The sequence below is a fragment of the Ursus americanus genome, chromosome 23, assembly GCF_024610735.1.
Source record: "Ursus americanus isolate L20-20 chromosome 23, mUrsAme1.1.p, whole genome shotgun sequence".
Classification (NCBI taxonomy): Eukaryota; Metazoa; Chordata; class Mammalia; order Carnivora; family Ursidae; genus Ursus; species Ursus americanus.
The window spans coordinates 32,899,380-32,911,811 of NC_142149.1; the positions used below are offsets into that span (position 1 = coordinate 32,899,380).

The 12,432-nt window shown below is 34.3% G+C and overlaps 1 protein-coding gene across 3 annotated transcripts in view; it reads left to right on the forward strand.

The window, feature by feature from the left end:
* Positions 1 to 12,432, forward strand: part of MED13 (mediator complex subunit 13) — a 269,001-nt gene that overhangs the window by 220,636 nt on the left and 35,933 nt on the right. For all 3 annotated transcript variants that reach the window (XM_087854559.1, XM_087854560.1, XM_045773567.2), the window contains 5 exons: positions 5,775 to 5,988; positions 7,629 to 7,710; positions 9,481 to 9,602; positions 11,235 to 11,325; positions 11,458 to 11,672. In XM_087854559.1, coding sequence (XP_087710685.1) covers positions 5,775 to 5,988; positions 7,629 to 7,710; positions 9,481 to 9,602; positions 11,235 to 11,325; positions 11,458 to 11,672 — 724 coding nt within the window. The remainder of the gene's footprint in view (positions 1 to 5,774; positions 5,989 to 7,628; positions 7,711 to 9,480; positions 9,603 to 11,234; positions 11,326 to 11,457; positions 11,673 to 12,432) is intronic.

Here is a 12,432-nt window from a genome sequence, read left to right on the forward strand (position 1 = left end):
AAACATTATCTTTCTTTTTAAATTCATACTCCTCAAAGATAGATTTTCTCTGTTTGAATAAAACTGAAGTTTCTCTAATATACAAGATGCCGTAAGGCACTGTCAGAGTATAAAATAAATTTGGTTTGGCCCTAAATGAAATTGTAATCTAATGGAAAATAACCTTAAATTCTCTGATAGAAGTATACATAAAATATATTAGGGGTGGAGAACCAGAGTAAAGAATAATTTAATTGCTTTTATGAAGATCCAGAAGTTTTATGTAGTTTGGTATGGATAGATTATCTGGTGTTGCTTACTAGTTTGGTATGTCATGATGAGAAAGGAGACCTGAAAGGTGGGGGTAGGGCTATATAACAGAACAGCAAAATATTGCTTATAAGCTTATGTATTATGTATTATCCTTGAGCTGATAGGGACACTGTTGGAAGCTTTTTTGAGGTAGATAAAATAACAGGGTTTTTAGAAAATAAGGATTTTAGAAATATTAACCAAGTACCATTATTGAAAGATTATTTAAATGAAGAGATAGATATTTTTGAAAGGACATCAGTTTGGACATCTTGACTAGCTCAGATATAAGGTGATTGAGGGCCCAAGGAAAATCAGAAAGAGATTGTTAGGGATGTGTGGATTTTGTGGATGTAGAGTAGACTAAAGAACTTTACGGCCCATTGAATAGTAAAGTAGGGGAGTAACAGAAGAGTTAAAGACCAGCGTATTTACTTTATGAGGGAAAGAGGAGGAAAAACAGGTTTGAATGCTACTTTTCTACTTTTTTACTTAATTTAGACTAAATCTTAAACTTAATTTTTGTAATTTTTTAAAGCGAAAGAAACTGTAATCCCTTGTTATCTTGAAGGAGAGGGATTGGGAAATTTAAATGTCTCAGTTATGCCTTTGTGTACAATATGACTTTTAACTATGTGCTTGTAATACACATACATTGTAAATTTGTGAATTCAGTTTTAGGAGCCTGCTTAAAGATTCAGTCAGGCAGTTGTGTCTGAAGCCTAGAAGAAAACTTACATTAACCCAGTTGGAGTAATATCGAGGCAAAGGGGGGCAAGAATGTATCAGTAGAAATTTAAAAAGAAACATTTTTTAAATAAAAATTGACTTTTACAGGTGTGTGTCTTTTTAGAAAGTGATGAAGGAGAGATTTGGACGTCTTTCATTTATATTAAGTGAAAACTCAATTTCCATTTGGTGTAAATTAAGTTTTCCATTGATTGCTGTTAAAGGGTGGCAGTGTGCTTCCGTGATAGGTGGATAAACAAAAGAAAGCAATACTCTTGGTTTTTCTAATTAATTTTAGGTGGTGTTGGCTGCCTAACTAGTACAGAGTAATAGGATTCATCATTTCTAAGCACCTCCCCTATTCTCAGACTCTGTCAGTGTGCAGCAGTTGATGCCATATTTTTCAGCAACTACTTTAAAGCAAAATTCCTTTATTAATTTCTTAGAATTTGTTCGAGGAGAGAGACGTTGGGGTGGTGCATAGCATATCCTACATACAGGATATACACACCCGTGGCTATCCTCTTTTTGCTTCTTGTTATTTTTAGTTTCTCTATTAGTGATGGCACCTATTTTGGAAGAGTGGCTTTTAAGACCTTTTAAGTTTTAAAAGTAGCAAAATTTCTGCAAAGAAACATTACAGTTTTTTAATACCATTTTTCAAGGGTTTAGCACTTAGTTCTAGTAGTATTTGTGATTGCTTAAAATAGTCTTCTGATTCAGAGGGAAAAATTTCTAAACCCTGAGCAAGGAAGAACTATACTTGAGCGTATTTGTATTATGTTTGGTAGTCAGGCTACATACATCAGGATATTTTAACCATAGCGTTCGTTGGTAGAACTAGCTCCTATGTTGTATTAGTGATATACCCAATTTTTATTATATATATTAAATAGTTTATAGAGTGTGTTATTTAACCTCTAAAAGTTAGTTTCTCATTATTTTGTTTCATAGAAGTCTATGATGAAACAAACCTTTGATTTACTGTATTCTAAATCTTTTAAGTAAATCTTATTTGATATCTTAATACAATAAAGCTATACTTTTGACAGCAAGCTTGACTCAGTTTAAGGATTGATTCTGAATATTGGAGATGGTATTAGAAAGGCTATAGAAAGAAAATAGAGAATTCTTAACATTTATTGAATTCATTTGTTCCTTAACATCTCCTATAGCTTATCTCCTTTTATAATTGTCAGTCCTAAAATACTGTCCTATCTTGTCTGGAAAGATTTTTATTGAATAAAGGCCTAAAAGCATGTGCTACTCTAAGCTATGTTAAATTCTCTACAACTGTATTTCAGGAGGGGCATCTGGGTGGCTCAGTCAATTTAAGTGTCTTGACTCCTGATTTTGGCTCAGGTCATGATCTCTCAGGGTGGTGAGATCAAGCCCCTCATCAGGCTCCATGCTCAGTGGGGAGTCTGCTTGAGATTCTCTTCATCTCCCTCTGCCCCTCCCCCTGCTCACGTGCACAGGCGTTCTCTCTGTCTCTCTCAAATAAATAAATCTTTTAAAATATATACATATTATTATTTTTAGGTAGAATGTTACTGTTATCATAGTAAAAGGAAAGAGATACAGTTAATGAAAAATATAAAAGTAATTTCAATTTGCTTTGGGCTTTGCAAAGCTTCCTGTTCATGGCTGTACCTAATCCTCTTCCAGTTTGTCTGTATTTAGCTTTATATCTGATTGAAACTATTCTGTAGTTAACCATTTGGCTATATGTGAAAGTTTCTTTTAGAAAAGGGGAGGTGTTATTACTGTTTCACAAAAGTATGTGTATACTATATAATTGGATAGTGATGAAATAACTGAGTTTTTAATCTGGCATCTTTTAAAAATCACAATTTTTTCTATTCTTATCATTTTTAAATATAGAAGGATGTGTAATGTAAATAATTTATATTTTAAAACTTGTTGTGACTTGATGCTCTTTTATTAACTACATTTAAATTCTTTGCATATCCCAATGTTTGTGAGAACCATTCAATAAAATAACAAGTTGTCTTTAGGCACTGCATTTGGTTTACTCATTTTTATTCTTCATAGAGCCCTATGCAGTAGCATTGGTCTTTTTAATGTTACTGCACACTAGTTTAACTACCTGTGTAAACAGTGTGGCAGTTTTCCTGCTTCTGTCAGAGGACAACTTAATATGAAAAACAGAGTTGTTTTATTCAGCCCTACACAGACTAGTAGTGTCTTTCAGGTTGGTGGTGGGGAGGGGGAGTGGGATCTTACACTTTTCCCCTATGAATAGTTATTTGAATATACGTACTTAAAATCTGTCCAGCCCTAACTTTGCTATATTACTTAGCAAACCATTGATTTCTGCATAATTTGCACATCAAAGTCAGAGAGCATACCCTTCATTTCCTATCTAAGGTTACTTTAAGTATTAAAGCTATGTCAAAGTAGATGGAAAAACTGTTTTGAAAGTATTTATGTTAGAATCTAATAGTTCAAAAAAAAAAACAGTTATTTAGGGTCTAACATGGTAAGATATAAAGCTACTTTTAAGAAATAAATGTTCATTTATAGAACAGAACCACTCTAACAGTTGTGGGTTTTTTGGTTTTTTTAAAAAGATTTTTATTTATTTATATGAGAGAGAGAGCATGAGCAGGGGTGGGGGCAGGGAGAAGCAGGCTCCCCAGGGAGCAGGGAGACGGATAGGGGATCATGACCTGAGCTGAAGGCAGACACTTAACTGACTGAGCCACCCAGGTGCCCTATTCTAACAATTAATAGTAAAATGTATCCCTATTGACTAGGTAGCACCATGTTCTCATGGAAGAAAGTTTTTGTAGATTTGGGATTTTAGTTTTGGGAATAAATCTAGGGCATATTGGGAATAAAAATGGCATGTATGATATTCGGTAGCAGGTTCAGAAAATATCTTCTTGATGGCCTCTGTTTTAGCCTTAGTTTATAGAGTGCTTCTAGTGCTGGGCATTGGTGAATAGATTTAAAGATACATCCCTCTCAGAGATTTTATGAGCTAGCATATGCCTTCGTCATTCCCAAATCTACGTCTCTTAGGATTTTTTGTCTTAAATTTTAGGACAGGTAAGTGTTAGCAGTATCACTTTCTGATGAATAAAGATGGCGTATTTCAAAGTACAAGATACTGTATTTTAGGATTATTAGTGCAACCACAACATCTCTATCCTATGTGGCTTTTACATTTGACATATTCATTTAGGAAATATGTATTGAGTAACTTTTACGTGCAAGGGGCTGTTCTAGGCATTTGGGATAATTCAGTGAACAAAGACAAGATACCCATCATTTAGGGGCTTATATTCTACTGAGAGTGACAGTCAGCTATGAACATAAGCAAGTTATAGAAGTATGTTAAAAGATAAGTGCTATGGATGGAAAAATAGAGCAGGGCAAGGGGGTTCAGTGTTGAGGCAGTTGGGCATTTTGCAGTTTTAAATAAGGATTCATACATAAGGTGACATTTAAACAAAAACTTTTAGGAAGTGAGGGAGATGGCCATGCTGATATTTGGAGAAAGAATGCTCCAAACAAAGGGAACAGCCAGCAGTGTATCTGGCCTATTTGAGGAACGTTAAGAAAGTTCTTGGAAGCAGAGTGAGAGAGGAAGGAGTAAAATAACGGAAGATGAAGTTGGAGAGAAAAAGAGGAGAAAGATCATGGAAAGCTTTGGTAGGATATTACAAGGGCTTTAGTTTTTATTCAGAATAAAACAGTCCTTGTAGGATTTTTGACCACGGTCTGACTACAAGCCTAGCTGCTGCTTTCTGGCAGCATGGGAAACTCAGCTTTACAAACCAGAGAGAACATGAATTTGGGAGTCAAAAAAGTGTCCGATACAAACGAAAATCAAATCATTCAGTATTCACACTCACCAAGCACCCTGGTCTTCAGATACAGAAAAGTCCTGATGCTTTCCAGGATTCTGGTGGTGCAGATCAGCTTGTTGTGGCTTCTTTCTTTTAACTTAGATTTCAACTTTCTCTGGTCTGTTGGTTTCTCTGGTCTTTCCAACTTCACTGTTGTTTCCTCTCTTGTTCTATTGTCCATCATTTTATTGGTTATTTTAGGAGAGTACAGAGAAACATGTTTATTAGTCACCATGTGAAACCATAAGGCTGATAACATAAAAGTAGATTTTTCCAACGTGATCAAAAAAAACCTCTAGCGTACTTGCGCTGAAACTTGCCATTATAAAACCTCTTGTCAGAATTAATAGTTATAATGTTACTTTTATGAAACACAAGTCAGGTCTTAAAAATTTTATAACTTTATCCACTCATGCAGTAGGAAAAGGATAATCACTTTCATTGTATAAATGTATAAATTGTATAAAATTTGTCTCACCATATAGTCCACATTTTGAGAGTTCTGTCCTGGAGCAGTTTCAGTTTAAAGAGTCCCTTTCAGAAAGTGAATGGATTTGAACAAGTTAATGCATTTGAGGATTTGCGAACAGAGTGGATTACCAAAAGATAGTATATTTTGGTGGAAAGAACATATAGAGAAGGAGGCCTAGATTTTAGCTTCATTTTTCTATTGCTAAATTTGAAGTATGATTTAGTTAAGTCACATAACCTTTCTATGCTTCAGTTTCTTCATTTATAAAATGAAAGATTGCAGGTTAGATCATCTCTAAATAATTCTGAAAACTTTATGATTCTTAAGTCATATTGTATTTTTTTCTGCTTTTATAGAAAATAAATACAATGAATTTTCTGATTTTGTTTTTTTTTTTAATGCAGGTTAATGGTGCAATGTAAGAAACCTTTAAAAGTTTCTGATGAATTAGTACAGCAATATCAAATTAAAAATCAGTATCTTTCAGCAATAGCATCTGATGCAGAGCAAGAATCTAAAATTGATCCATATGCATTTGTTGAAGGAGATGAGGAATTCCTTTTTCCTGATAAGAAAGATAGGCAAAGTAGTGAGAGAGAAGCTATAAAAAAACACAAGGTGAGTAAAAGAAATCAAAGTATGATGATTTGTAACACTGCATATAGTATCACACTTCTCATTGTTTTCTTTAAAATAGAACAGATTTAAAAAAAAATTGAACAGATTTATCATTGGAACTTAGGAAAACTTTTTTATTTATTTCTTTTTTCTTTTCTTTTTTTTTTTTTTGAGAGAAAGAAGGACCAGGGTAGGGGGAGGGCTGAGAGAGAGGGAGAGAGAGAATCTTCTTTTTCTTTTTTCTTTGTTTTTAAAGATTTTATTTATTTTTTAGAGAGAGAGGACGAGAGCAGGGAGGGAGGGGCAGAGGGAGAGGAAAAAGCGGACTCCCTGATGAGCAGGGAAGCCTGATGCAGGACTCCACCCCAGGACCCTGAGATCATGACTTGAGCTGAAGACAGACGCTTAACCAATGAGCTGCCCAGGTGCCCCAAAAGAGAATCTTTTGTAGGCTCCATGCCCAGCACAGAGCCCAACATGGGGCTCAAGCTCATGACCCTGAGATCACGCCTGAGCCAGGATCAAGAGTTGGATGCTTAACTGACTGAGCCACCCACGTGTCCCAGGAAAACTTTTTTTTTTTTAATAGGTGAATCAGGCACATTATACAAAGTTTAAGAGCTTGTGTAGACTTTATAGCTGGTCTCTAATAATGAAAAGATTGTTACTGTTTAAGAGTTTTTGGATTAGAGAAAGAGTATACTAACTTCTGTGACATTGAAATCAGAGCATTTAGATAGACATTATTTTGATACTGAGTTAAAATATGCTATCGGTGAATTGCCAGTTTTCAAAAATACAATAAAATACACAATGCTGAGTTTATAAAATACATGCTATTTTAAAATGTGAGTTAAGGGGCACCTGGGTGGCTCAGCTGTTAAGCATCTGCCTTTGGCTCAGGTCATGATCCCAGGGTCCTGGGATTGAGCCCTGCATTGGGCTCCCTGCTCGGCAGGAAGCCTGCTTCTCCCTCGCACACTCCCCTTGCTTGTGTTCCCTCTCTCGCTGTCTCTCTCTGTCAAATAAATAAATAAAATCTTTAAAAAAATTTTTTAAAAATGTGAGTTAAGAACTTATAGTGTCCCTTGAAGTAGTATATTTAGTGTAGGATATAGAAGTATTGATTAAATTTTAAAAATCCAGTTTTAGAGGATCTGTTAAACACAAGATAACTCTCTTAGATAAAAGTGTTGCCTTAAATACAAAATATGAAAATTAAAAGCTATAAAATTGTGAAAAGGACCCAATAATAAGTTTAATACAGAGAATTCATTTCACAAAGTTTTTAGCCTTACTACATGCCCCAGTACTTGAAATTTTGTCCTTTTGTAAATATGAAAACAGTAGTAGCTGGGAAGGCTGGAGGTACTATAGAAAGAACATGGACTTTGGAAATTGACAGATTTATGTTGGAATCCCAGCTCCACTATTTATTTATCAGATATATTTCCTGGGTTATCTTTAATAGTATTTTTTGTCTGTAAGTTGAGCATAGTACTTACTTACCATATAGGTTAATTGTGGGAATTAGTATGTCTGTAGAACACCTAGCAGGATGCTTGACAGTTACTCAATAGTTGGAAGATTTTGTTTATTTAAATTATATATTTCAATCTAATATGTAATACTGTTTTCAGGTAGAAGATGGGCCATCTAGTGTAACAGTGTTATCACATGAGGAAGATGCTATGTCATTATTTAGTCCCTCTATCAAGCAAGGTAAAACTTCTATTTCCTAATCAAAATATTGCATTGTAGAATTATTACTACAAACTAATTTGATACTATTGGACTTACAGTGTTCCTTTTTGCATAATTCATATGTTTCATAGAGAGGTACCTATCTTAAAATGTTGGATTTATTGTTTATTTTGTATTGGGAGAAGCAAGTTGAGGTGATAGAAATTCTGTTTTCAATTGTTGGAACTTTCTCACAAATAAAAATAGTTCTCATCTGTAAGATAAGATTTAAAGAGATCATCGCCTAAGGTCCCTCTCAGATCTGAAAACTTATAAATTAGGCGTGACTATAATTTTGTTGTCCTTTTCTCTCTCACTCAAATTAGAAGAACTGTTGCTTAAATTATTAATTTAACAAATATTTATCAAGCAGGTGTTATATGTAGGCACAGTTCTTGTCACTGAGGCCAAGGCTCCACTTTGAAAGTATCTGACAAGTGCTTGTGCTTGGAATAGACAGATATAGCACGTTATTTCTTTTACAAAATCTATTTAACTTTTGATGAAGTCAAAGGAAGTTGTCCTTCTGTAGGTGTTTTTTTAAGGACAAAGTTTTGTTTTAATATTTGAAATAGAGTCAGGCTCTGTGCAACTAAAAATAAGAATAAGGAAGAAATGGTCTTTCATGAAGTAAATTCAGTTGATAATTCTGAGTAGCTTGATTAGTTAGCAATTTAGGTTAACAACTGATAAGTTAATTATCATTTTGATAATTCTGAGCAGCTTGATAATTTAACAGTTTGGGTTCTTTGGGCTATTTACCTGCTGTAGGATATAGAGAATATATAATCTCTATTTTGTGCTTTCTCAAAATATGGACCACGTACCACATTCTGGAGCATCTTTTGAATGGAGCTTGGAAATCTTGGTTTTTAATAAGTACCCTAGATGATTTTTCACACCAAATTTCAGAATTACTGCTCCAGTGAATTTTTACAACTGACATGCAGGGGCACTTGGAAAGTGGCTTTTATCTTTCTGAAAATGAGGCGTATTTCAAGTCATTTGCTATTGCAAGGATGCTTCAGAAGGTTATATAACAAACTGCAAACTTTTTTGTGTGTATGGGAATGTAAGAGGAGTTTAACTTCCATTGGTATTTGTATTTTTCTCTCAAGTAATCATATATTTTTTCCCCTACAATTGGGGGGGGGGAAGGAAAAAGGAAAATAAAATTCTAGAACTAAAATGAAGCTTAACCAAAAGGTAATATTTATTGTGTACTTAAGTGCCTACCACTGGACAAAGTGCTTTAGCTATGTCCTTTCATGATTAATTCTTGCCATTACTAAGGTACAGAGAGGTTAAGTAACTTGCTCAGGGTCGTTCTATTAGTGTTAGAGTTGGGAATTCAAATTAATAATAGTCCTTGGGACTCAAGAACCAGAGCACTTAGTCATCAGACTATGCTTGTTTTACACTTCAGGAAGATAGAAAAATAAAAATGTGTGTGTGTGTGGCGTGTGTGTGTGTGTGTCTACTATTGTCCTAAGAGTGTCTGTCTTTTTATTTAATATATATAATAAGAGTACTTAGCCATGTTTTGGATTACATAGCCTTTGATGAGCTTCCTGGAGAAGTTACTACTGTTTATTTGAAAAAAATTTTAGATTTTAATCAAATCACAGTTTCTTATTGCATAATACTCTTGTAAGTTTAAAGTTATATATCTAGTTTAAATAAATAGAATAATACTTATTTGGTCAGTAGTAGAATTTTTAATTTTGTTTTTCTGATTGACTTATATAGATGCCCCACGCCCTGCTAGTCATGCCCGTCCTCCATCAACCAGTTTGATTTATGACTCAGACCTGGCTGTCTCTTACACTGACCTTGATAATCTCTTCAATTCTGATGAAGATGAACTAACAGTGAGTATTCTGTTAATGGTTAAGGTTATAATTTCTTTCCTTGATTTTATATAGACTTACTTTTCAGAAGTGATGTGTGACTTGAATAGTACGTTTTAGCCCTGAAAAATAGGAAATATTTTGGAATAAAATTTTATTAATTGTTTTCTTTTTTTTAAACTTGAGCAATCTTGGCATAGTGTCACCTATGAACTGAGGGCTTTTTTCTTTACTTTTTTTTTATATTTGAAGGGTATGTGTGATTAAGTTTAATTTCTACCATATGTTCTTTTTCTGCAGTCTTTAGGAAGCAGAATTATTTTCCTGTTCTTTGATCTCTCATTTGAGAAATGACCCTGGAATTGACTCACATATATAAAATAATAAATAATTAACATTAAAATTGTATGCCTTGTCGATTTATTAAGGAATACTACTTCTTTTGAATATGTTTGGCCTTATAACCATTATTAGACATGAAAGAGGCAGAAAAAGAAATATTTAACTTTGAACATCCATTTGCAGAGAAAGGTGATTATAAAAGAAAGCTTAAAATGCGATTTACTAGAACGTCAAGTCTCTAGCAAATTAATGAACTGAGTGCTGCATTATCATAAAAGGGAATTACATTTTCATCTGCATAAAGGTAGCTTGGTAACATCTATAGTACATTTGGTCGTTCTTCTATATAATATATACTTTTAATTCTTTATATTGTATATATGATACACACACACTGCATACATATATTTATGTATATATGTATATACACATACATGCACATTTGGTGTCTTCATTTAAGTGACATAAGGCAGATCTAGCTATACATAAACTTACATCCTGTATCCCTGAACACTTGGTACTTTTATGCTTTCTCTCCGTTACCATTCATGTATTAGCTGTGGCTCTTGTGAGGTAAAAAGGTTGTAATTAGAACTCAGTCTACATATTTATGACAAAGTGGCTAACAGGAGGTTTGGAACCAAGTTGTCAGGTCTAAAAACATTGGTGACGGATTGGAGATGATAAAATGATTTGATCAATGTATTAAAACTAATTTTTAGTTAGGTGTCCTGTTACTTTTTATATGAGATATTTCTGAAGTTTGTGCTCTCTTTTACATGTTGTAGCATTTTTGTAAGGGTAAGGAGATTACTAAACAAGGTAAAAGTGTAAATTAGATTTCAGAGGGGTGATTGATTATATAGGAAACTTCAATGTATTTTATTTAAGGGGACAAATGCTTTATGAGTATCTTTTACTAAGAATCAGTTCTGATATTACAAATCCTTCTTATTGCAGATTTCCTTATTTTTTCTTTTTTAAAAATTTAATAGGCTCTAAGTGGTAGGTTATTTTTGCTTCTGTGTGATCTGAAAGTATTGGTCCTGTGTTTTAGAGGAGCTTTTCCCTCTGTTAATTTGCAGGATTATCAAATAAACAGAGAAATTAATCTGGGTTCATTGATTGCTTAAAAAGTGTTTTACCTCTTTATAAATTGTTTCTAATAACTAATATTTGGCTCTAGCACAACCAGAATAATATATTTGATGAATGGGTTTGACCTTCAAGTTATATCTTAATGATTACCATCTCGGATCACATTAGACTTAAAATTTCAGATAAATAATGTGTTTTTGTTTTTGTTAATAGCCTGGATCTAAAAAGTCAGCAAATGGAACAGATGATAAATCCAGCAGTAAGGAATCCAAGACAGGAAATCTGGACCCTCTATCTTGCATAAGTAAGCTTCCCAAATCTGCTGCAGATAAATCTGCAAATTTTTAATCTGAATAAAATTCCCTACCCCTTTCTTTTAAACACAGATTAACTTCTTTTTAGTCTTATGTTAAAATGTGTGTTTTATTAAATATAGGCACTGCAGATCTTCATAAAATGTATCCTACACCACCATCGTTGGAACAGCATATTATGGGATTTTCCCCAATGAACATGAGTAATAAAGAATATGGTAGTATGGATATAACACCTGGAGGAACTATTCTAGAAGGAAATAGTTCTAGTATAGGAACACAGTTCAAAATTGAGGTCGATGAAGGATTCTGTAGCCCAAAACCTTCCGAAATTAAAGTAAGTATTTTAATTTTCTTGAGAAATAATTCACTTCTAATATATATGTATATATTTTAGAAAGGGGGAGGCTGGGGAGAGGCAGAAGGAGGGGGAGATAGAGGATCTTAAGCAGGCTCCACAGGCTCCACAGGCTCCTCCACTGGGTGTGGAGCCTGATGTGGGGCTCAGTCTCACAGCCCTGAGATCATGACTTGAGCCAAAATCAGGAGTCAGACACCCAACCAGCTGAGCCACTCAGGCGCCCGTCCAATATTCTTATAGATTCAGTTTGTTGCTATATTAAAAAGTCTGTTCATGGTGATTCTCATTTTGTAGTTAATAGATTTGAAGACTAAATAGTGGTAACACTAGTAAGAATGCATTTAAGAACACTTGGGCTGCTTCTATAATTTGACTATTGTAGATAATGCTGCTGCTATAAACATAGGGGTGCATGTATCCCTTTGAATTAGTGTTTTTGTAATTTTTTAAAAAAGGTTTTATTTATTTATTCGACAGAGACAGAACACAAGCAGGGGAGTGGCAGGCAGAGGGAGAGGGAGAAGCAGACTTGCTGCTGAGCAGGGAGCCCAACTCAGGGCTCTATCCCAGGACCCTGGGATCATGACCTGAGCTGAAGGCAGCCGGTTAACCAACTGAGCCACTCAGGCGCCCCATTTAACTTTTGAGTAAATATCCAGCAGTGCAATTATTGGACTTTAGGGTAGTTCTATTTTTAACTTTTTTAGGAATCTTCACTGTTTTCCACAGTGACTGC